This window comes from Manis pentadactyla, chromosome 6, assembly GCF_030020395.1.
Source record: "Manis pentadactyla isolate mManPen7 chromosome 6, mManPen7.hap1, whole genome shotgun sequence".
NCBI classification, from domain to species: Eukaryota; Metazoa; Chordata; class Mammalia; order Pholidota; family Manidae; genus Manis; species Manis pentadactyla.
This window is the reverse complement of record NC_080024.1, coordinates 22651723-22678975: the sequence shown is the minus strand read 5'-3', so window position 1 is coordinate 22678975 and position 27253 is coordinate 22651723. Positions and strand designations below refer to the sequence as shown.

General features: G+C 37.7%; 1 protein-coding gene across 5 annotated transcripts in view; it reads right to left on the bottom strand.

Annotated features, from left to right (window-relative positions):
• The window catches only part of ERBB4 (erb-b2 receptor tyrosine kinase 4), a 1101636-nt gene extending 1076588 nt beyond the window's left edge, over window positions 1–25048 (bottom strand). For all 5 annotated transcript variants that reach the window (XM_057503587.1, XM_036926862.2, XM_036926865.2 and 2 more), the window contains exon 1: window positions 24300–25048. In XM_057503587.1, coding sequence (XP_057359570.1) covers window positions 24300–24381 — 82 coding nt within the window. In that variant the 5' untranslated portion in view covers window positions 24382–25048. The remainder of the gene's footprint in view (window positions 1–24299) is intronic.
• Window positions 25049–27253: the final 2205 nt, after the last annotated feature.

Below are 27253 nucleotides of genomic sequence, written 5' to 3'. Positions count from 1 at the left end.
CATATTGTTGCAGCTGCTGTGGAAATCAGTGTGGAGATTCCTCAAAAAACTAAAAATAGAAATAAAATTTTACCCAGTAATTCCACTCCTAGGAATTTACCCAAAGAAAACATAATTGAAGAGACATATGCATCCCTATGTTTATTGCTGAATTATCTACAATAGCCAAAATATGTAAGCAAATAAAGTGTCTACCAATAGGTGAATGGATAAAGAAGAGATTGTGCATATAAACAATGGAACATTATTCAGCCATAAAAAAGAAATAAATCTTGCCATTTGTAGCAGCATGGGTGGACTTAGAGGGTATTATGCTAAGTTAAATAATCCATGCAGAAAAAAGATTTCACTTATTTGTGGAATATGAAAGCAAAGCAAAACACAGAAAACAAAATAGTAGCAGACTCACAGACACTGAGAAGTTACTGGAGGTTACCATGGTGGAGGGGTTTGAGTGGGTCAGTGGGGAGTGTGAGGGAGATACAGGGGCACAAAAATTCTCAATCATAATATAAGTTGGTCATGGGGATAGCACAACATGGAGAAAAGAGGCAATGATTCTGTAATATCTTCCTATGTTGACAGATGGTAACTGCACTAGTGGGGGTGAGTATTTAATAATATGGGTAACTGCTGAACCACTGTGTTGTATACTTGAAACGAATGTGAGATTGTATATGAACAACACTTTAAAAAAAAAGAAATATGCTAAGGTTGGTTCAGGGGCTCAACAATGTTTTGGAGAATCCAAGTATCTTCTGTTTTTACACTTTGCCTTTCTTGGACTATTACCAGTGTATCACCAGGGACCACAGGATGAACTGCCACAATTCCAGGTGTCATATGCTGACATGATGATGTCTACCCAAAAAGAGGAAGTGCCTCCCCTGTGCATGTTTTTCCATTAGTAAGGAAACCTTTTTCTTGAATCCCATCAGACTTCACTGAATAGACTTTTGTCCCATTTTCACAACTGACTCAAGCACAATTTATAATCATTTTTTAAAATTAATGCCTGAATGAAATACAAATTTTTTCCTTTTATTCTCAAATGATTAAACTTTGATGTTCAATTAATATGTGGACTACAAACCTGTTAGGTGAGAATGAATTTTTAAAAATTTAAACTAATCTCACATATTAATAATGCCTTTTGCATATTAACTTTTAAGTGATTATAAATTTAGGAAACATATACATATATTTAGTAGAAATTCATGAAATTTATGTTATCATATATAATAATACTATAAATCAGAGTTTAAAATTTAATGCAATTTAAAAGAAGAGATATAGTTAAATCACAATAATTCCTAAGAATACTCCCAGGAAATAACATTATTATAGAGATTATTTTACATATCTCAACATGAAGATGAAAAATAAAAAGGTCAGTTAGTTTATTAATAGCCAAACTACTGAAATTCATAGTTGTACTTAAGGAAATAAATCTAAGACTTTTAAAAGAAATAAATTCTTAAATGGTTAGCAGGAGATAAAATTGGTAAAAACTTTCTTAAGGGTGATAAAACAATGAGTATCAAAAGCTTACATTTTTCTTAACCTTTGGCCTTACAGAAATTTATACTGAAAATATAATCACAGTTATGTACAAAGATATAACTAAAGAATGTTCTCTGAAACTTTTTTTCAACAAAAGAGGACAATTAAAACTGAAAAAAGAAAGAAAAAAAACAATGGCCAACATAAGGCAACTGAGTAGATAAACTGTCTCCAAATAACAAAGTAATTTGTACTAGTAAATATGTTGGTATAAATAAGAGCACTAAATATGAAAATATGTTCAAGGTATATAATAAATACAGAACTTAATTTGAAACAGACAATAGTGTTTTTGTAAAAACTATAGACACACACATACATATACTAACTGTGCATATTAAAAGATACTTATCAACATGCACAATGTTTTTAGTACAAAGTGTTAATACTGGTTATTTCTAAGTGGTGAAATTACAAATATTACTTTCTTCATTTTTTCATATATTATTTAATTTTTACAAATGAACATACCACTTTAATAATAATAGAAAAGTTGTATTTTAAATGCAAAGAGAATGCAGTGTAAGAACTGTCTAGTGATCTGTTTCTCCTCCATTTCTACAGAACAGTTGTGAGGGTAATAGAAAAATGCCATACAACATGATACAGGAATAAGAAGGATAACTGGCAAAAAAAGAATAACTACTATATTGAGGTGATAGCTGCTAGCCCAGCCTCTCACTCCACATCCCAATCCTGCTAGAGAAATAGTGATGGGGGATGGAGGAGGTGGTTAATGTAAGGTCTTAGGGTATGAATAGTTGCATGTCAGGCAATATCCTGTCTCTTCCATTGATTGGCTACCTACTACTAGACAAATAACTTCTGAGACTTAAATTTACTTCCTGTAAAATAACTAGAAAAATTATCATTTTTAAGACTTGTCCTGCAAACCATTCAAGTCTCAAACATATTAGAAACAGAGAAAAAATTCAAATTTATATGTTAATCAAAATAATCTGTAACCTCAGTAGAGTGAGCTGAGCATATACTGAGCATATATGAACTTATATGTTTACTCAGAAAATCACCCAGTGATTCTGAGTACCTCAAGTGATGTTACGGAGGTTCTTTTGCAGATGGCAGATGTACTACATCCTATAGTCCTGACTTTCTATATGATTGAAGTAATCTAACTGTGGAGCCAGGACCAAATACCTTTGGCCTTTGTTCATCAGGGTGCCTGATCCCATTGCTGTGCAATGCCTGTTAGGACAAATGAATGGCTAGGCAGAATGTAAAAACAAGTACACTGGACTAGATCTCACTGAACTGTGTTTGCATGACTTCCATAAATTTCAGGGTGAATTAAGTCTGAGCAAAGGCTTTAATTTCAGGCCCATAATCACTGCACACTTTTTTACATTATCTGTCAACCATATTTCAAAATTTTCACTGCGAAAGAATTCAAATGTTTTCACTCGTTCTATAATATATGGTTTACTTTTCATTTTATTAAACATTTCAATGTTTATAATTAATGGCATTTTTTTAAGGAGAGTAGAGGACAATGTGAAAGAGATGACACTGTCATGTCTTGAACTAGAAAAGTTTAAGCATATACTGCCATCCTTGCCCAAAAACTATATTTATAATCACTACATCATTATGTCTGAACAATAATTTTTTTCTGTACATTATTTTGCCAATTGATAGAAAGTTAAAGGAAAAATATGTAGAATTCAGGGAAATGGAAATAGACTGTTTACTAGGAACCCACCACACCATTATTATCAATAACTATCTGAATACTTAGCATACAAGGGATTATTTGCAGTGTGTCATTGTGTTAAATTCAATATGTAAAACAGTTAGTGTAAACTCCTCGTTAGCATGAGAGTGACTGCAATTCAAGGTCAGTTCTTTCCTCTCATTCTCTTTTTTCTTCTTTTCTCTCCAGCCATAGAAATAAAGCCCAGTTATTTCTGCATGGATGCAAGGTGAATGAGGCTGCAGCTTCTCCTTGCGGTACTATTTATTACAGGTCACTGACATAGTACAGCTATTTTTTAAATGAGAAAAGAAGTTATAAAGCATTATCTCACTTACTCGGGTTTTTGGAAGGAATATTCAGGGTGTTATTTATTTATACAGAAATCTGCCAACCGAGAAGCATCATCTTGCTTTGAGGGGCCTCCTGCTGACAAACTGAGCAACCCTGTTATTATAAGAATTAAAACGCTGCACACTGTATGAATGAAAACAAAACACAATCCTACAGTGTGGAGCTGTTTCGATTTTCAACTTGCAAAAATACAATATTCCAATAAGGACAAAACTGAGAAAAGAAAACTCTTAAGTATATCACTAATTGGGAATATCTATATAGTTGTCATTGTTCTCACTACAGCATATACTTAATATTGTTTCTAGTGACAATATTAGACCTATTTTGACTATGAATGTCTGATGCACCAATAACTGATAAGTACATCTCAGTTTGCAGTTTTCAAAGGAGAGTTCATGCCTAGAAAAATAATCTCAGAAGACATAATTCTAATCATTGTCTCTAATCTCAACCATAGATATGATACTAATTAGCTCTTCCTCCATAATGCCCTCATTGGAAATTATATTCAAGAATGGATGTTATCTCACAATTGTATAATTATATAATTCCATCAGAATTTCCCAAGACCCACCTAAAAATCTTGGGAAACAAATGGACTTTTAATAGTGTCAGGGCTATTAAATATTCTTCAACATTTGCATACTTGTAAAAACTACAGAGCATAATAAAATGCACCAAGAGAATTGCAATGATGCATAACACCACTAAGAATCAAAATATCTGTGCAAAAATAAACCATTTTTGGCAACATTAGCCCCTGCTAGGTATAATATTGAGCCTTACGGTGAAGGACAATGTTGGCAACCCACTTATACATAATAATTCCCAAATAGAGTAGAGAACTCAAGTTGTTAATGGAACTTGTTCATAGTTGAAATACAGGAATAAGAAGGATAACTGGCAAAAAAAGAATAACTACTATATTGAAATGATAGCTGCTAGCCCAGCCTCTCACTCCACATCCCAATCCTGCTAGAGAAATAGTGATGGGGTATGGAGGAGGTGGTTAATGTAAGGTCTTAGGGTATGAATAGTTGCATGTCAGGCAATAATCCTAGAGAAGATTTCTTTTGTAAGTCCTGGGACTATTCCAAATTGGGATCACAGTCAAAAGGGACAGCTGTTTATAACCTCCTCTGAAAATAGTTATTTGGGACTACCACTGCTGCCATTCTTATGTGTCCTCAGAATCATATGCACTGGTGTTCCTAATCAAGATTTCTATCTGTGCAGAATGAAAAACCTATAAAACTTAAACTTCTTTTCTCAACTTTATTTCTCAAAGTGCAAATGCATCTAGAGAAGCTTGCTGCCCTTCTTCTTAGCAATATAGTGTAGTGTAGATTATTCATCCCTGAATTTTTTTTAAAGTACAATAAATTCTACTTAATTGCAATAATTTAAAACCTTATTAGAAATGTAAGAAGTATGATTTAAACTGTGTGTTACAAGGAGTTTTAAGTAATATAGATTACCAAAATCTGATGAAGCAATATATTAAACTTCCCAACTCTGTTTTTTGGAAAATTGCAAAACATCATGTTCTTTTTCAGGAAAATATTGATGATGATAGTGGCCCTGGTGATATTAAAGCTACTGCATGAAATGACAAAGGCTAAATAAAATGGCTATTGGAAATTGGTCTCACTAAAATCTGAGGAAATAATTCATTTTAAAAAATCAATAATTTTCTGTTTTTAAACTGTATTCATTTCAGGCAGATATTTCCACAGACAACCCATTTTAGCATATTTGCAAAAACTAAATAAGGATACAAAATGATCTGAAATAGAATAAAACAAAATAAAAGTTAAAAATGAGAAGTGCTACATACAGATTAAGTCTATACAACAAATTACAACTGAAGGAAATGAGTGGCACACTTAGAATCATGGCAAACTCCTCCAGAGGTACAAGTAGAAAAGGAAACCTTCTTTGATATCTGGTGATAGGGGTTCAGGCAGATTGTTAACTCAAACACATGGAACCCCATCAAATACCATAGTTCTTAAAAATTATAATGACGTGTTTTAAATTAGAAAGCCAAAATTAGTAACAAAACTGATAGAAATCGACTGCCCTCTCTAATGGGAAAGGCATTTTCTAGACTGGCTCTTAAGTAGGATATTGACTGGCAATGAAAGATTAAGACTGTTCAGTAAGAGCAGAATGAGTTGGTTCCTGATTCATGTATGCAATTAGAACCACTCAGGGGTGGAGGACACAGGATCTAAAACAAAAGCCAGCATGGAGTGAGATAAAGGGAGAGACTGGCTGAATGTTATGTGGTGGTCATTTCATTTCCAGCAGTCTCATTTACTCTGTTAAATATTCCTGCTCCACTCATAAACTCAGCATATCATCTTTATTTAAACTCAAACCTTTAATGTTAATTACTCTCATTTCCATTACCTCACGTCTCTCACTGGAGAACAGGACTGTTCCAAATTATAAAACCAAGTACCTGGTTAAGGGTTACTATAGTAACAACTATTGTCATTTATAGAATGCATTCACGAAGTCTAATCTGCTCATACTGTCATAAAATAGATCAGGATATCTTAATTGCATAACATCTTTTAAAAGTCTTTGTATTCAAACATGAAGATAACCCTTCTGTCCTCTATGTAATCAACCATAGGTTAAAGAGAATGTCATATTAATGATAAATAATAACAAAATCAATGGAGGAAAATCAGTAGTATTGACTTGGATGGTGGCTTAATATTCCAGTTTATTTGCTTGCATTTAAGTAAAAAGTATAGTTGTAGCTACATGAAATCTTGATCCTAGTCAAAGTCAACATCAGCATCTAAAAAACACATTTAAAAATTTAAGAAGATATTGGCATGTGGCAATTATTTTTTTAGGTTACTATTCTGACATCTAAAATTTTTAGTAATTCAACTGCCACATTAAAAGGTCTTTATTTCAAGTGTGTAATTCTTAGTTTGTCACAGAAACTCTGATAGAAACCTAATCATACAACCTACTACCCATATTACTCTGAAGCACCACCTGCTTGCTGCATAAGATAATAGGTGATGGAGCTTGTGAACCAAATTGCTACCTACCTCTCAGTCTGAAGATAATAGCCTAAAATTTTTAAAATATTTATTTATATTTTGCCAAAATAGGCAATTCACAGCATCCTTGAAAGTTTTCAGATTGGTGAATAGGAGAAATAACTATTTTCTTGACCTAACTCACTGGCTGTAGAGAATTTGAGGTTGTTGCAAGAAAGTAAACAGTCAACTTTGGAGGAGCAAAAATGCCCTTCCCATTAGGAAGACTTTTTCTAAGCATGTAAGATTTTGAGGTGTTCCAGTGTTAATCAGTGAATGAGCACTACTGACAGAGCTATGTGAATTAAAAACTTCATAATGTCATGCAAAGCCTTTACTTCATTCCTCAATTATCTAAATAAATGTATAAAAACCATAACATAGGGAAACATTAAATAATCACAACAAATACAGACTATCTTCTATGTGGCAAAACCTGTTCAGTGTTTGTATATAGATCTTGAAGATTCTGCTCTAGCGTGCAGAAATTTTTCCAAAAATACATTCAGTCATACATTATATTAGTTGTGCCCTATCTTGAAAAGTTTAAATGGCTATAAAATGTAACATAAAAAGTTATCTCATGAATTTGATTAAAAACCATTTTCTCTTGAAGGCACTTTTAAAAACAATAAGGATGAAAGGACAGAGGATTTCAGTTTGCCAGGTAAACATAAATCTTTGGAACAAAACTGTCTCCCTAAGCTCTTTTTTTAAAAACCAAAACTATAAAGACAAAATATGAAGGAAAAACAATTTGAGAAAACTGCCCCTCAGAGAGAGCCAAATTCTTCTCCAAATAATGTACCTGGAGTACTCATGCCTGTCCATATATACAATGATTCTGCAAACCAATATTGTATTACCTATTTATAAACATAGGATGTAGAACTAAATTCAAATTATGAAAAAGGGCAAATCCATGGTCTTTGCACATTTAACATTGTGTAGCTTTAAATTTATGACAGTCTTGCCTGAGGGTTTCAGCACGAGGCAAGTTCACTATAGATTCAGTGAGACTGAGAAATGACAATGGAATGTTCTTGGGGTAAAAGGGTTTATACCCAGCTTTATTCTCGCAGCTGTATGTCAAGCACTAGAATCAAGTCTGTGTCCAGCAGTCTGCAAGTCCACAATCCACCTCCATCTCTGCCTCCACTCAGAATACTGGACGGAGCTCTTTATATAGTGACTCAGTCAATAATAATTATTACCAGTGGGTGTGCAAGCATTAGCCTAGCAGTAGGCCAGTTACATCATCAAGTAGTTTAGTGTCAGGTGAGGATCTTGGCCATAGGAACTTCCATTTTCCCCACATGATGATACTTTGTTTGCTTTTAATTGCCTTAGTTATCATACTACTACTATCAACGATAGTATAATTAAGATTTATTGAGCATTTACTATATGACTAATGTACCATCTCATTTAAACCTTGCAACTATGAAGTCAATATTAGTATTAGATCCCCATTATAGATAAGGAAATTGAAGCCAAAAAAGATTAAGTAATTAACTCATCTTTACATGGTTAGGATTCAAACCCGGGCTACTTCATTCTAATATCCCTCTATTTAACCTCTACTTCAGCTCCACAATATTTACTTAATATTATCAATTTGAAAAGGTGACTAAACTGGTTACTCTACATGAAGTACACTAAATATACTGAAATTATAATGTGACAAGAGAAAAGTAGCTTATATTGCTAATACACTTGATCCTATGGCATATGCATAAATATACCTGGGTATTAATAATTATCATGGACATCAAATGATTGTTAATGGCCTAAAATAGTTAAACTAATCTATACTGTCAACATTCTCTTAGAAGTTTTTCTCCCATATAATATACTGATACTTGGATCATGCGAAATTAATAGTTAAGAGTTCAGGCATTGCAGATCTGGCCCCTGCACAGGTGTGTGCTATTTGGGAAACTATTTCATTGGTCTAAGCTCGTTTTCTTGCCTGTAAAATCAGGACGGAGTGTCCACTGCTGTGGTGACTAGGTGAGATATTGTGTGAGAAGTGTTTATTTAGCACACTTCCTGACACAACAGATGTTGAATAAATGTTAGATATTATTACTTCTTGGCATTTTACCAATGAACAGTTAATTTTCACTTTATAGAAATGTATACCAATTAAGATTAAAAAAAGCACATTAAATTTGGAAAAGAGAAAAATAAAATGATAGTCAGCTCAAGTTGGAGACACTGTGGTATATCCAAGTAAAGCCTCTCAGCAGGCAGCAAGAACAGGAAGGCTTGGAGCTCCGGAGATTCTACACAGAGGTGAGACGGGGAAGGAATCCAGGAGGAAGACTAAAAGATAATGAAGAAGACCAAGGCTACACAGAAACTTGAGAAAGACTTGTTTTTTGTTATATGGGTTTTCTTCATTCATTGTTTCTTTAAGGATAGGGAACCAAAATCTAAGTCTGAAGGGTACCTGATAGTAGTCAGGTGGCTTAGTAGAATACTGCCTCTGCTGAGGAGTGGCTCTGTGATTTTGGCCAGTTAGGTAATTCTGAATCTCACTTTCCTCATCTATAAAATGGAGTTAATTCCACCTACCGCACAGGTTTTAGGGAACATTGAGGGTAATGCATAAAAGCACCAACACACACATAGTGTTTGGTGCAGAGGAGGCATTAAAATAGATATAAATGGCAGACAGTGAAGAGAGGTAAATCAGAAAAACCTCAGGCAAAAGGTAGTATATGAAAGGAAAGGAGTTTTCATACTAGGAGAACCTAGAAGAATGTTAAAATAATGACCACAAAAGCAAAAAAATAACAAACCCCCAAACTATTTAGTGTATGTCTTAACAGTGTTGATCCAAAAGAGGCAGTAAAAAGAGAATGAAATGTCAGAGGCCTTGTAGTAAAATATTTCCAAAGCTAATATTTTATTTGTAACTGAGGCATGCATATGTGTCTTCATCTTCTTATCTCCTTGATTTTCAGTCCCTTTAGGAAAGCACTTCTCTCCTGTTATTTCTTAACACTTAACCTTCCACTTGCAGCAGGAGGCCCAGATTTCTAACTTCCTGCTCTGTGTATGTCCCCACCTGCTTATCCATTACTCACTCTAGTTTACTTACATCCAGTCTTGTAAACACCTTATGGCAGAAACCCAGGAGTACAATGAGATATATATATAATTTTAATCTTGTATATTTTATTCTGTTATATGTTTTTCAAAATCGAGCATATTTGTCATAGTATCTTGGATTAGAAATGTGAATGTCTGAGACAGAAACTGTTGAGAAAAAAAGAGCAAATTATTTTACATCTAAGAAAAGCAGTCTTTAAAAGATCCTTCCCAAATGCACCAATCTACAAAGGTCAGGTAGGATAGTGAAAAGCACTTGGGAAGAACTCCTAGCCACAGAGTCATGGGGTTTGGGTTTCATTGCCTGTATTTTTCGGAGACCAGGAAAGGATATTTGGGCTTGTGACAACCCTCAGGGTGAGAAGGGCCCTGAGAAGTCACAGAACTTAATCTCCACCCTCAGATATCACTGACCAGTTGTTCTTCAGCTGTGTCATTCATTCCTTATCATCATAGAAGAGGTTAGATTAGAGCTTACCACCCCACACATGAAGGAACTCACCACCTCCCAGGACAGTCCATTCCAACTTTGGGAAGCTCTAACTGTGAGAAACTCCTTGATGGTGTTCAACTGAAATCCGATGCCTTACAATTTCAAACAGCTGTTAATGTTTCTGTTCTCCAAGGCTACACAGAACAGTGCTAATCCCTCTTATATGTAACAGCCCTCCAACTTTTGAAGATAGTTATCATGTCCCCTTCCCAAGCCTCCTCTTTTCCAGGCTTGACATCTTCTTTCTTTAATTATTCTACAAATGAAGTGATACTCCATTATTCTGTTGTAGTATAATTTTCTTTGCAAAAAAAAATCAACCACATGTACAAATCTAAATTATCAAGAGCATCATAAACTGGATCCTCACAATTTCTTTCACAATATTACATTTTATTCAGGTAAAAAAAGCTTTAAATTGGATGTTTCTCCTCCGTATTCACCACAAATGAAGAGATTATATATATATGCTGCTCTAAAGGGATAGCTCCATGTCTTACATAATTTAATACACACCTGGGGGACAGCTGACACCTTGACAAGTAACTGTTCATTCTCATTAATAAGTATGTAGTATAGTTATTACCACATAGATTATGACAATCACAAATTCAAATTTGTGGTTTTTCAGCAGCCCAATTTATAGACACACATGACACAGCATCCCCACCCACTGTCAGAAAAAGTCATAGTATCTGCTTTATTTGAGTCTTTTGGCTGCCTCACTCATATGATTATCTCCCAAGTTCATTCAGTATGGGAACCAGTGACATCCTATTGTTTGTAAGCCCTTTCTTTTCAAATTTCAAGTCAAATAAGAAAACAGCTACTCTGTGAAACACATAACTTGCCTACATGCCTTCTTCAACTGACTAATACTTAATTGTGGCAAAGTGAGTATGATGCTATTCAAATTCTATTATTTTAAAATACTCATGGCAAACTATTTATGATGTGTAAGGGTAACATTCAAAGTATTTAGTGCCATTATATAATGGCAAAGGCACATCAGACTGGATAACAGCATATGCCATAGTAGAGATCTGAAGGTCCATTATCATGTCAGGTATTCATTCTTGAGTTATTTAATTGAGAAAGACTAAATAATAAAGAAGGGGTGCCGGGGGAGGCATCTGGAAAAACCAATCCAGTAAGAATATATTTCAAAATTTTAATAATCAGCAAAGTTGTAAGGAACATACCACTTCAATACTAGACCTAGTAAAGATATGTATTGCTCATACCCTTAAAGGATACAAGTGTTTATAGAATTTTGAAAATACCAAACAAAAATCTCCACATTCTTCATAGAAATCAAGCACAAACAGTAAAGTTTTTCTTTTCATATATGTGAGCAGGAAGCATAAAAAGCATTTGATCTTGACTTGGTATGAAATCAAAGGTGTCTTTAGTTGAAAACCTTCATGTGCTATATCAGCACATACACAATTACTACTGACTTTAATCAAGAGAGAAGCTGTCCTAAAAAATTAACCTTGAAATAACCACTGGAAATATGATGAGATGAACAATTCATGAGTATGAGAATTATTCTCTATAGTGAGCTTGATTATGGTGAATATAGTCTTGAGCCATGAAAAAGCTCTAGCAGATATATAAATAACATAATAACTCTTCAGATACAATTCACTATGCTAGAAAAGATTTTCAGGAATGTTTCTTGAGATAGTCCCAAATATGGATATTATTGTACAAATTTTTAGCTTTCTCTAGAATCACATTTCCATCAAGTGTTAACATATTTTATGACTTTTTTCACACAAGTTAGCCTCACCTAGAAATTTCACTACAATTTATTCTTCTGGATGATGGCATTTTTTTGTTTGTTTTTTAACAAAGACCAAGGTTTTGAATTATTTGTTGGTTTTGTATTATAGACACTTCCTGATAATTAGTGTGGATCCCATTGTTTGCTTATTCAGCAAATGAATGACTAGTTCCAGAATATGAGTCTAACCACATACCAGATTCAAATCACAAAATTACCGTATAATAATGTGACTTCTGATTCACTCACAGGTAGTCAAAATCCTTGAATACCAAAAACCTACTAGGTATGTCCTTGAAGCAAAGATATTTGGGGTGTTTTGACATATTTCATTTTCTGCAAGCCTGGAACAATTGAAATGTTTTTGTTTTCCCCTTTTTCTCATTAATAGATCTACCTTCACAGTGCTCAATCAAGCCAGTGAGAAATATGCTACCTACAGAAATTTATTTTTATATAGCCTATAAATAATGAGTGAAATCTGTTAAACTGTGGGAGACAAACTTCATCTGTACCTTTCAAAGAGTGACTGAGTCAGTTTGTAGGAGTGAAATAACATGTATCAGATCTAAATTTGCTAAACAAAATTAGCTGCGTGCCATTCTGTTTGTCTTATCTCTTTCTCTGGCTCATGGTGTGCTAATTCTGGCCGCAAGCAATATAGTAAGTACAGAAATAATGAATGTCCCTTTCATCAACAGTTGCATAAAATGTTTTGTCTTTTTCAATTTATCTCAAAGCTTTTTATTCTTTAAAATTTCATCCTGTACTTAAAAAAAACAGGAAACAAAAGGCCACTAAAGAATGATAGTTGAATACAAATCACTTCAGTTTCTATTAATTCCAAGTATACTTTTAGAGGTTTTAATACATCACCAGGGACAATGGGGCTGCTAAGTTTAAAGTTAAAATAACTGGGAAATATTAACTGTTCAGTTGATAATTTTACATAGTGTAAGTGTAACTTGATATACTCATCCTTTAACTGTTACTTAAACATGTTAATATATTAGTTAAACTATTACCAAATTTCTGAGCTGAGTGTGATTTTAATTTAGATGGATTATTTCATTCACAGCTAGTAATAATATCTATTGTAGTTAAAACAGTCACATTTAACTTAGCCAGGGGTTAAAAGTCAATGATAGATTTTTATCCATATTACATAACAAATTATTTTAAAAAATCAGTGAACTATATTTCAAGGGATAGGGCCTTAGTAATACAGCTTTTATACATCCAAACAGCAAGATTCCTTTAAACCACATCAAACCATTATAAACTGCAGAACTGCCTAAGAGACAGTATTATGACCCATTTCAAAAATATAAAGTCAAGAGAATAGATATATACCTGGATTAGGCATATTTATATTTAGAGAAAAATATTCTGAAAATCATCTCTATATAGTACATTTTTTTAATCCAAAGACATACTGAGTGCTTTACAATGTGATTTTATTCCCTATGACAATTTTTTTTTTCTGGAAGCAACACATTTTTCTACAATAACTGGGGACACTAATTACATGCAGTTGAAAAAAAGTGAAAATGACACACAAAATTTACAGCAAAAGAGGGACAATATCACTTCCTAAAATGTATAATTTTCCATCACAGGAAATATACCATGAAGTTTTTTAAAAAGGCTTCAGCCTCAGAGCCTCTCTCTTAACATTGGTGCTTCCCAAGGTTCTATACCTAATTTGTATATTTCTATTTTTGTATTGCTTTGAAAGAGGTTCCCCCCATTGTATAAATTCAGGTTCTGAAACCTTGGCTATACCCCCGCTTTTAAGGTTTTTCAAGAAGACAAAGCTTACATGATCCTTAACATACACAATACGAAGAAAGAACTCTAGAGAATACAACGAAGGAGGAGAAATACAGAGTAACCTAAAGGACTCCTTAAATGATAGAATTATCAGACATGTTTCTTCATGGGGTGAGCAGAAAGAGCTGTCGCCCTGAGGCAGAAGGATTTGGTGTGCCAAGCATCCCTTTCTTGCATCGTGAGGCAGGGAGAGAAGAGGGCAGGCCTTTGAGAGCATTGCTGGCTGGTTCTCAGGACAGGGCAGACATGACACTGTTCCAAACTGATGCACCAGTCAGTCCTCACCCTTCTAATATCTACTGTTACTACTTCTAATATCTCTATTTCCTCATTCACAAAGTAGGAACAAAAATCCCTGACTCAAAGTTTCTTCTCAAGGATTCTTAGAGGAAAAACAATCAAGAAAGTTCTAAAAGAATATCAGACAAAGGTACTAATATCTCCATACTCAGTTCTCTCATTAACAGATTACCCTGCAGACTGTTTTAGGTAATTTTGAAAATCATATTAACTCTTTCAGGCCATTATAAAAATTAAGGTACAGTGAGGGCACTGCAGTTGATAGAAAGGTTAGCAGTTTCTTGGAATCTGGAAACCTGAGAAGCAATGTCTGGAAGGACATTTTCACAGGTAGATCCTGACTCTATAAGTACTATAATCATTTCAGCAATTTTCAGAATGCAGAATGAATCACCTAAAACAGCAGCTAAGAAAATCCCAGACATCTCTCAATTCAGTTATCCTGCAAGAGCTTTCTTTATAGGATCCTTTTAAAATGGTAGCCGTATGTTTAGTTGTCTATTTTAAGATATGCGAAGTCTTAGTTTTAACAAAGTTGTATTATCACATTTATCTAGGAATAGAAAATTCCACATTCTGTCTTGAACCCTTTTTTCAGGAAATATTTATTAGCATTTCTCTGGAGGCAAATATTCCTCCCATGAGTTTGGAAAATAACATGTTTTTTTGTATTGCATTTTATTGGCCTCATCTATCCTTCTTTCAAAGAAAGGGGAAATTTGGCATCTTGGGCTTCTTATGCCTTCTTAGTTCCCAGCATGGTCCTGAAATACACTGATGGATCAGTATATGCTTATTGTTTAAACTGATTAAAATTTAAAAATGGGAGATAGGAAATAGAAATGTAATGGTCACATAAAAATAGTGGACTACAAAACAGTTACATGTTTAAGAGTGGCATTCACATATATTTAACTCACCAAAAATAAAACCAATAGAAATGCTTTGTACCATATTATGAGTAGACTAAATTTGGGGATGGGGACAAATGATAAACTCTTGGAAACACTCCATTGAAAGAAAGAAAACCCTAGGAAGTTCAAGAAAGCAACTAAAGAAATTCCCAGGGTAAACATGCTTAATGTCTATTATTAAGAATTCTATAATTATGTTTTGAGAACAGCTTACTTTGTTCACTATATGGTTTAATTACAAATAATCATCCATGAATGAGCTTAAAATTGTTTCATTTAAAATGTACATTATTCTTTCAATTAGAAAATATTTTTAAAGTACTTACTATGTGTGCGGTATTGCATTAGTCTCTGTGGGGAATAAAATCTCTTGAAAGTCAAAACTATAGTATAGTTTAAGTGCCAGATAAGTGGTATAGATAAAGATTGTAGGCTAGGGTAGTCAGTGAAGGAAGATGTAATACAGAGGTAGGATTTAATGCAGAAGTCAGAAGGTTTCAACAGTTTGGACTGGTAGAGGCATCAAGGAAGCCATGATTTCCAGGGACAGGGTTCAGCAAAAGCAGGCAGCAAGCAAAGTATAGCTATGGAATACTGACTGGGTCAGCCAAGCAAAGTATAGCTATGGAATACTGACTGGGTCAGCCTGGTTCTTTAACAGGATGCCACTTATAAATGCTTAAGACTGGATTAAAAAAGAAACTGAAGACTATTTTAATAAGCTTTGAACTTTACAATGGGGATCCAGTGAAGGCTTCTGAATAGGAACTAGGATAATAAAAGTATTATATTAGAATTGGTCATCTGGCAGGGATACGAAGGAAGTCTTGTGAGTAAGAGGACACTGAACAAGGGGACCAGTAAAGAGGTTCTTGCAGTAGCCCTGCTCCAAGGCTTTTAATGACTAGATGAGGTCAGTAAAAATCTTACGGAATAGATTTTTAATAAGCCATGCAATCAAATTTCCTTTAAAAAAAAAAACCTAAAAACTTGTTTAACTGTTCTAGTTCTAGACAAAAGACAATATAACAGACAAAAGAATCTCCTGAAAATGAAAGTATGTGACTAAAAGAAATATTATTGTTTTATTTTTATTTGGTTTTCATAGGTCCCTATAGAAAGGAACTCATATTCTCAAATTTTCTAAGCCTATAAGGATGCATAGGGTATAATGACAAGGAAAGATTTTAGTAAAAAGAGAGTTTGCTTAAAGCAAAATAGTCACTGCTATCCTTGACCTCAATCACGGGTCCCCCTGCTAGTGATGGGGACCCACCCTGAAGCAGAGGATTGCACAACTTACTAATCAAGCTATAACCATGCGAAATATAGTGACAGAACCTGGAGAATCTGCTGCCATTTTTTTCAGTCCTAAGAAGCCATGAGATACCTTTAGTGGACCATAAAAGACCGGCAAATGCGTCTTTGCAAAGCAGGTTAATCCTCACTTGTATCCTAAAGGCTTAAAACCTGACGTATATGGGACCAGACATAAGTAAGGGTTGGAAGAGTAGGTGAAACTGATTACATACAAGCCTAATCTTTTTGGGAAAAAAATGCTTATTGCGCCATTCATTTTCTTCTCTTTAATGTCTTTAAACTATGTTCCAAGCAAAATATATATAAACATTCATAGCATCTTGATTCCTGTAACTTTAACTCCCTGGGTTCAGAAGCTGAGTCTTGCATATTCTTACTGGTGTTCAGTATGCTTCGGTAACTCCTACAATATCGGAAATAATGTGATTAACATTAATGATCCGGAGCTATTTCTCAAGGGACAGATTTAATGATGTTGCACAGGAAGTTTCATGGTGGCTGTGTTAACGTTTTTCAGGGGGTCCATTTTCATTTCAAATTCCTAACAGGAAGTGACTCTTCCTGCCAAAACAAGCTTCAAATCTCCCTTCTGTCACTATGGCCCTTGAGAATGCTGATCATGTCTGAGAAGGCTGTGGTGCTTAAGGCAAGTCAGTGACGACCAAAGAGAGTTAAGGTTAAATCAACAACATGGCAAAGTCACAAGGCCCATGGGCAGTGTCCTGCAGAGGCCAACTGGAGGTAAGCAAATGTGCCACACAGATACATCCATGATGTCTTAGTACTAATTATACACTTGCTCAAATAATACAACTGTGATCTTAGTAGGGAGCCTGAAGAAGAGGGCCCAACAAAGACAGAGAATGGAAAAGATAAGGAAAACAAGGGCCTGGATGAATCTGAAATATTCCCATGGATTTTTATATATATTTTATATGAGTATAACACATGGTTAAGGGTCCCCACCAAGTAATTGGTGATAAGGAACCCACTGTTTATTTTTTATAGTCCATTCCATTTAAGTATGCATATTACTTAACAGAGAATGGAGAAATAACCAGTCTCTACTTATTGGTCATCTTCATAATGTCCCAGGTAAAAGAAAGTGCTATTGGTACTATTATATACAGATACTAGTGTGAACTGCTCTTATCTGACTTTTAAGGTCAAAATTCTATGTCCAGAATAGGCCATACCAGGCAAACAGATCTACCCTGTAACAACCACATCTTAACAGAGTTGCTTTATTTCTTTAATCTTAATGTGCTGCAAGTTATAAATGTAATCAATTAGATTACTTCTAAATATAAATTCTAGATGATGATGACCCCACAGTATTCCCCTTGAAAAGAACTTCGCAGTTTGATAATAGGCCCTGTGGTTCCAATTCATTTGTTTGCATTTCAATTTTGCAATTCTCTGTTAAAATACAACCTTGTATTTATTTATTTATTTATTTATTTATTTTAAGTGTCTATAACTTTTCAAGTACTTCTTTGTATGTCAGAGAAAAATGATGTTGATGTCAGGAACAACTAACTAATATATATTGCTTCCTTTTGCTGTGTTTCCAATTTCCTCACTTAAAATAATAAGAGGACTGGCCTACATAAGTAGTTTGAAATTATACTTGGTTTCTGTGAAGCCAGGGCAAGGAAGTAGAGAAGGAAAAGGGGAGGATGCCACAGTCAGAGGGCACAGAGCTAGCCTCTAGTTGCAATGTTAGCAAGAGCGGCTCTCCTTTTCCCCTTTTACCTGCTTCAGATACCAGTGCTACACACACGGAGTCACTAGAACAAAGACATGTACTTACAAAAATAATTGAAAACAATGGCTTTCTTTAAAAGAAAAACAAAAAAGCCTAAACATCCTTTTTCTAACTGAATCATTTTTAAAGAACTCAAGACGTTAATTATTTAGGTATCACTTCTAGCTTCTAGGATACAGGAGAGATGAGGAAATGGAGACACAGAGCAAGAACCCTAACCCTAGACCACAATAGGAATGCTTGTATGACCCAAATCAGTTCTCCTAACTCTTATTCTGGTGCTTATATTCTGCAGCATCACAGAACAGCAGCGCTGCTGATGCGCTACCCACAACACTGGTGTGCATCATTCCCATTAAATTCTTTGTGGCTGCTGCCCCCTGGGGTTGTGCAAAGCAATGGGTCTGCAGAGCAATCATTTACTCAAAATGCAAATAACTATGAAACAATTACTACGTATTCAAAAAAGCACTTTAGAATTAGGCCCAAAATACCCATATTATTTCACCTTCATATCATAAAAGTGAGGCAGCTTTCTTCCCTCCTGAAAAATTAGTATAAATAGAAAGCACCTAGTTTAAGTGTCAAATGTGAAAACAAGAAAATGGCTTTAAAGCTTTGATTAAAGATTTGGAGAATAGGTCAATTTATTTCATAAGTATGTCAGAATTATCAACAACACAGGAAAAGAGAAAAATCCATACACAATGAAATCTAAAAAGACCATAGAGGAACTCTGAAAAGTAATGTTTTGGGGAAATGGACTACAAATACCGATGCTTTAAAGTTAATGACCTCTTTATTTCATTTAGACAGGTGCTCTTCTGAAAGAGATGGTCAGCTGGAAAGTTGGCACTTTTTCTAATATACGTGTACATGTTTTAAATATATCAATTAACTTGTTACTGAAATGTATCTCAATATCACAGAAGACTTTAAAGCCATTTTTCAGAAAACTGATACATAGTAGCAAAATCGAGAGTACATTACAAGCATTTCTCCCTCAGGCACACAAGCCAAGTCACACAAACATGCGGTGAGTTGCTCAAGGTATTAAGAAGAAACTGGAAGAACTGTGCCTACAATGTAGAAACCTTGATTTAAAACACCTGCACCATACTTAACCACAAAAAATAGGCAGTTAAAGTCTCTTTCAAACTAAGTAGAAAAGCTAGTTTCAGGAAACACTGACCTGGAATCTTTTTATTTAAAAAAAGGAAGAAAAAGGAAAATTAAAGATTGTCAGTATAAACACTAAACTCTAGTCAATAGCTATATTAGAAAGCATGGAAAGGAAGATTTTACTCCAACTGCTCAATATTGATAATAATCCAGAAAATGAGTATTAATTAAAAGATGCAATTTGGTTCCCTAAGGTCAAATGTAACATAGAACATTTCTAAAATGATATAACCTGGAGAAAAGTTGATAATATGATTAAATTCTACCTTGCATACTTACTCAGTAGATCACTGTAAAAGATAACAGTGGAATATGTTTGCCAGTTTTGTAGAACAGCTGTAGGCTTAAACATGTATAAGCTAATTTTAATGTAAATATTAACATCTTTATAAAGCAGTATATCGCAAAAGGTGAAATCAAACAGCAAGTGCCAACAAGTTCAGGTAACAACATCTTTTTTGATCATTTTCTTCATTTATGTTCAGGCATTTGCAAATCACACATAGATAGCCAACTGTACAACACTGTAAAATAAAGCAAAAACTTTTTTCTATTTTTAATACATGTTAAATTTTAATAACTGGCTTGAAATAATATAAAAATGACACCCCTTGAAAGTGCTGTCATGTTTCAGGCACCCTAATTCAACTTAATGTCTAAAATGTGAATCTTGCACAGTCACTAATTTCAAGGCTTCAGAGACTATTTACAAAGAGCACAATTCCTTGCAGCCCTGGTATTTTTAAATGGTAATAGTCTACCTTCTTTCCTTAGTCAGAAGGGGGAAAGGGAGAAAGGAAAAAGGGACTTCTCTGTAGAAAGATTTGGCCTTGCAGTCAGGGCTTTTGAGATGTGCTAGTGATCTTGGATCGATGCCTTTTTATTTTCTTTCAAGAATAAATCTGCGCAATGGAATGGCTTGCAATTGTCCGGCCAACCAGCCATATCAGATTTATCAGAAAGAATGAAAACTGGCTCAGAGGACTCCTGGAGTGGTTGAGTGGCAGGTTGCTGGGAAAGGCACACACAAAAAGAATACACTTAACTGGTGGAAGGGAAAATATATATTCACATGTGTAAACTCAATAAATAATAAGATGTAAAGAACCTATAGTAAGGGAAAGGGTGAATGCATAAGACAGATGATAAATAGTACTTCTATTTAAGAACCAAAGGGATGAAAGCTCATGAATACTAAATATCTGAATCCACTTTAAGGAGGAGATATGATTTTTCCTCAAATGAATGCAAACTCTAAAAATCAACCAACTCAGACTTACTGTATTCAGGTTAGAGTAAAAAATACATAAATCTTCCATGGAGTGCATGCCCTGGTAAATATTTTAACGTAATTTCTTAATTAAGACACATTTCCAGTGACTAAATGAAAATATATATAAAGCAGTAAGTACCTTGATTTAAAAAGAAAAAAGTGACTTCTATGCATGCATGATTAAAATAAATAAAAGCAGTTTAGTTTACAGGAAAATGAATCACAAGACTAGGAATCATGATAACCAGTCATTCAGTTTTATCGTAACAGTCCATATATGGTATTTTCAAGTGATTTGCAATTATAGTAATAGGTATAAATATACCTAGAAGCATTCTGAAAAAAATACCTTCTAAAAAGGCCCATTTAACATATATATAAGAATTTCAAAATTAAAAGAAAAAAAGGAAATAGCATACCTATGGGTATGCTTACAGTAAACTCATGTAGGAAAGAGGATAGATTTTTCTAAAAATATACTTAACATCTTTTTCATCATTTAAGTTTTGTTAAACCTTCTTCTTCTTCTATAGTAAACTAATTTTGGATATAAATACATTTTAACTATTTGGGGAACTGTACATTCTTTTGTAGAATGCAAAGCAGGACCAAGTTACTTGCAAATACGAAAAGGAAACTGAACTTGTTCATCACATACCTATTAAGGTATGTAAGAGCATCACTTCAATACTACTATATGTTGTATTCCAATACAAAGGTGAAATTATTTTTCAACAACACCAGGAAGACAGAAATGTTGTAATTCCTCCTTTTGGTGGTAAAAGCTTTATAATAGTTACATAAAGAGCCTTTGGCTATAATAGTTCTAGATAAAATCAATCACTGGAAATGAGACAAATTCCTTCAGAATTAGTAAAAATCCTATTCTCTAAACTGATTTTTCTTTTCCAAGCAAAAGGAGGGGGAAAATAACATGTCCTTTTCCGTTACAATTATTTTAATAACTATCTTAGATCTATACAAAAGAATCGCCCTCACCCATATTTTTATTCCGTTCACATAGAGCAGTAAATAAGGTGCATTCCTTCTGCTTAAGAAATTAGCATTTCAAAAATATGCCACTTTCCCCTGAACTCCAAGCGTGTCTAATAATGCGAGAAGCAGATTGTCTTCCCTCGTTTCCTTAATTTGTTTCATCTAAAAGCAATTCACTCAACATCTTGTCGCCCTCTGGCAGCTTAGTTTACTTATCCTCACTTAATTTCTCATTTGGACCAAAACAAACTCCTCCAAACTGTTACTGACGGCTAACTGCGCGAGGGGAGACACGCAGTATGTATTTACTTGGGAACATAACACCATACATATACAGACCCAAACACACAGAGCGTCACTCACACCCCAGACAGTAACTTGGTTTTATAAAAGTAGTACAGGAAAACCAACTGAACTTTCCCTGCCAGGTACGACAGGGTGGGGGTGGGGTAGGATGAAAAAAAAAAAAAGTCTCCTGGAGCATTTACAGTTTCCAGTGGATCACCTTAGCAAGCGTGTTGCAGTTACACCAAGGATGCACCCGAGAGCTTTTCTTTGTGCGGCCCTTTCATCTAGATCACTTTGTGTTCTGAACAAGTGAGGCTCGCCTTTGTGCCCCCAGAATTTCAAGTACAGAGTCACACACGAAACAACAATGGCACGCTAATCCTAGCGCTCTAAATGGGCTCACTTGTGGGTCCGACAGTTCGCGGGGGGAAGCGAGAAGAGCCGAGCGAGGGCGCGAGCGGGTGTCGCCTGAGACGAGCAAGAGGACAGCTGCAGAACTAATTTGGATTACATTCCTTGCAGAAATTCTGAAAAGGGCTTTTCGGCATAGCACAACCCCGAGCCGCACAGTTAATACCAAATTGCTGCGAACTCGGAGCCGGGTCCCCCAGCGGCTGAGGCTGAACCAGACAGCCCTCAGTAGGTCGCCTCGTAGACATTCCTCTCGCCTAAGCCTGCATGTCAGTCGCAACTGCTTTTGAATGGGTCAATGTGCATAATCAGCCCATTGAGGGAAAATATGAAGGGACTCGGAGTGGCGAGGGAGATAAAAAGGGATGTATCTAAGAGGCCGCCTGGAATCTCAAGTCTGGGTTGGTGTAATTCCGGAGGAGGCTAGAGCGCGGGACCTGGTATGCATGAAGAATTTCAGAGTGATCGGGAGAGTGCAAACGGCTAGTACAAACGGCGCACACTGTGCCATTCGAAGGTCATTCTGAAAGGCTGGACGATTGCAACTTGTTCTTTACTAGTCAGGGAGGAGGCGGCGGGGCGGGGGCGGGGGCGGAGCGGGAAAACTACCTCGCGCTGTTTTCTCGCTGAGGTCAGAGGGACAGCCTCCCCCGGCCTAAGGCTCTCCTATCTCCACTCCCGGGGGCTTTATCTCCTCTGAGCTGCCTCCCACCCTCCCGCGAGCAGCCTCCGACGGTTCTGGCAATCTCTCCCGGTCTCCAAAGGCCCCCTTGGCCGCGTCAGTCACCGGCTCTCCTCGGTCCCTTCCTGTCCCACTTTCATCCCCAGGAAACTCAAGTGTCAGAAACTTTGAGCTCCCTCGCCCTGCAGGGGCTGTCATTAAGCCCTGCCGGGCGCAGAGCGCAGCCCCAGCGTGCTGCCCTGGGGGTTAATCAGCCTTGTGCCTGTCCAGGTACCTGGGGCTCCAGCTCTCCGACCACCAGTGGCCACGCGGCCGCGGCCGCCTCAGGTTAAATCAATTCTCGCAGCGGGTCGGCTCGGGTCGGCTCGGGTCGGCTCGCCAACCGCGCTCCAGGCAGTAAACAGAGAAGTTGGAGGGACTCCGGCCAATTGCAAGTTGAACTACAGGAAGAACTCTTCCTGGAGCCAAACGCAGCAACCGACGGGAAGGCCAGGCTCCCGGCTCCAGTGTGTCGTGTTTTTTTTTTAAAGAGGTCAAGCAGGCAAGCAGGCTCCGCTCCAGTCAGCGGGGCGAGGGCTCGGGGACGCGGGCCGAGGAGGCCTGGAGTCCCGGAGGCGCTCCCTCCCGCCGCGCTCCAGCTGCCCAGGCTGGGCTGCGGTCGGGTCTGACCCCGCGAGCTCGCGCGGCTAGGGGCGCGGCGGCCGCCGGCGGCACGCACAGGTGCAGAGCCCCGCTCTCGGAGCGCCGCTCCGCACAGTCCTCCCGCCCACAGGAGGCCCAGCCGGCACTGCCCCGGGACCCCAGCGCCCCCGGCGCCGCGCGCTTCCCCGAGGCTCTTCCCTTTGGGGTCCCAGCCGCGGGGAGGACCATCTATGTCCTCGGCTCAGGCTTTGGGTTTCCCACGTCCCGCACAACAGGCGCAACCAGGGATCCCGCTTAGGCTCACAGGCAACGCGCGAGAAAGAAAAAGGGGTTACGGAGAGATACAAGGGACAGGGTGCGGGGTGATTTTTCACTATAAATAAAACACAGGTACACACAGAGGGTAAGTTTGGCGATAGGAAGAGGGGCGAACGAAAGCCCAAGGAAGAGACGCCGGGGAAGCGATGTCTCCACGCTCGGGAGCGAGCGCGTCTCTGTTTGGGCAGGGGACGAGGGAACCACCCGCTGAGGCCAAGCCCGCGGCAGCAGGTTCAACAACGGAAGCGCTGGAAGGAAGCGCGCGACCCACCTGATTGAGAAGCGCTGGGCTGGACGGTCTCCGCCGCCAGGAGAAGGCTCACCCAGACCCACAGTCCTGTCGCCAGCTTCATTTTTTGGAAGTCTCAGATCCCGTGCTGACAATCACATGTCCAAATGGCATATCCCCTTTCGGGCACGCGGAGGAGAGCCCTCAGCCCGGCGGGCGTGGGGGCGCGAGGGGGACCGGCGCGCAGCGCGCGCGGTGCAGCGGCTCCGAGCGCCGGCGACCCGGTCCGCGCCCGCTGGTCCCGGGCCGGGGACCCGAGGAGCGGAGAGGGTGCGCGCGTGTGGGAGTGCGCTCGAGTGTGTGCGCCCGGGCCGGACAGTGCAGCTATTTCCTCGTGGGAGCCTTTGCTTTCTCGCTCCCTCTTCACTTTCTCTCTCTCCCTGGTTGATCAACAATAAAAAAAGGAAGGGAGAAAAAGGTTTCCAAAAAAAGTTGATTGCAGAGAGGCGGTATGTTTCCGGCCTCTCCCCCCGGACGGGCTATGTTCGGCTCCCTTTTCAGTTTCCTTGCACCTCCAGTCCAAATTGGGAGGGAAGAGGAGGGGGGAAAGCTGCTTGCTTCTCCCCCGATTCTGTCCTTTTTTCTGTCAGCTTTCCTCACACTTGTCCGGCGGCTGCGGTAATTAAAGCTCCGAGCGTCATTTCCAACGCTCCGCGGTCTCCAGCTGCAGCCCCACAGAGAAATTAATAAGACTCCCGGAGCAAAAAAAGGTGTTGGGAAGGGGGGGCGGATATAACAACCCTCCACGCAACCAGGCGGGCTCCCTCTCAGCAGCGCAAACCCCGCCCCCGCTCTGACCCAACTAGCCACGCCTTTTCTCCCGCCCCCCCCCCTACAAGAGAAATCTTATTGGCTCAGCCACTCCCAAAAATCCTAGGCCTCAGGAGTTGGGAAACACCTGTCTGGGAGCGGGCGCGTGCTGCTCAGGGCGGAGAAAGCTGGATTTAAATGCCTCTCCGGAGGCCACAGACCGAAACAGAGGCCTTACAACTTCTGGCCCGTGGAGTGCACAGACCACCTGCGGGATGCTTGCAGATTTTTTTTTTTTATTATTAAAAAAAAAAAGTCACCTTTTTCTCCATTGTCCTACGATGCAGAAGTAGAAAACAAAATGTTGCTTTGGGCATAAAGCCTCCACTGCTCTTATCCCCTCATGCTCCACACTCATAAAGTAGTTTAAAAGGTGGTTCAGTAATTGGTAGTCTCTGCAAATTAGACTGGTCTAGGGATATGCCTGTTTTCCCCAACTACGTTGTCTCTCCCACCATTCCCACCTTCCCAAATTAACCGACTCTGAGTCAAACTATAGTTCTATATTTGTAGAGCTGCATCCTTTGATTTTTTTTATTTTTCATTTTTAATTAAGGTATTATTGATACACACTCTTATGAAGGTTTCACATGAAAAAAAATGTGGTTGCTACATTTACCTAAAGCATCCTTTGATTTTTAAACTATACGGGTCTTTTCACCTTTCCTTTGGACTCCAGGTGAACTTGGTTTGGGATTCATTCTCATTAAACAGATTCTAATCCAAAGCTATAGATTTGGTCCTAAAGGACTAGAAATTGTCCCAGGCCTGAGCTGTCCAGTCTAAAAGAAATTAAGAAGGCCATGGTCAGGCCATAATCAACTTCAAATGATTTGGCTTATTCCACAGTTGACCCAGCTTCCATGTTTTCCTTCTGCAAATTCATACCAACCAATCCCCAGGTTATTGCCAGCTATGGGAGTCTCTCAGCTTTCCTTGATGTAAACTGTCCTGGGACTGGGTCTTACCAGTGTGCATATCCCTTGCCTTTTACAGCTCTGACACTGTACCTTTGGCAGAGGCCAGAACCTCCAGCAGGTAGTAGGTTATTGGTTTGCTGTTTGCACAGGCATTCTCTGGGTAAATTATTTTCCTTTTTCAGTTTCTCTAGAAGCAGCAAATGCATAAATAAAATGTATCAGGGGAACTGAAAAATCAAGCCACCTCACTCATCACTTGATACCTTCCCATTCTTCCCTTACATCTTTTATCTGTAGCCTAGTCCCATAAGAATTTAAGCTGAGAACAGAGAAACAGTAGCCTCATCCCAGAAGCCTGAAATCTTCCCTTTAGTTGACCCATAGCAAGTAACAGGCTCAGAGAAGAGGCCAAACAAGCTGAGCATGCTGTTTTACCCAGAAGCAGCCTAGGGCCAGGAGAAACTAAGCCTAGAGCAGATGATGGTGACTGGACCAGAGTGGTACTGATTGCAACAGAACCATGCACACTGCTCTTTGGGCTTATCTTTGCTTTCTGTTTTTATCACCCTCTCCCCTCTGTTTTCTTCCATTCAATCTCTTCTCAGTCCCCTTTCCTTAAATCTCCTTCTGTTTCTTATAATGACTCTCAGACACTTCTCTTCCATGGAAGTTACTGCTTTTTAAAATTTCCATTCTGTCCCCAGAATAACAAGTGATTAAAAAAAAACTTACTGCTTTGGGAAAAGTTTGTTTCTGTATTTTAAAAAAAAGAAGAAGAAGAAACCTTGCTTTTGATAACAATGTGGCAAGAAGTGAAGAAATTTTTGGGGTATTTTAGCTTAAATTGAGGGAAAAATTAAGTGCTGTGGATTTTTTTTTTCTATTTGTGTCCATTGTGACAGTTTTTACTCCTCCATCAATTTTATAGTTCTTCTATGGCAGGAACTCTCTTATGCATTTTGGTTTCACCCATGCATCTAAAATAATTCTTAGCATCATGAGGGATTTCAATTAATATTCATTGGCTTAAAAAATCTGCAAAACTTAGTCAATATTTTTCGAATGCCAGATAGCCCATACAAGGTATTCACCAGTTAAATCACCTGACACACCCACAGTTTGCTTTAATTCTCAGTTTGTTCTGCCTTGACCCCATTTTCCTGGTTCTAACTGACTGAAATAATGATTGATTCCTGGCCAAAGTTA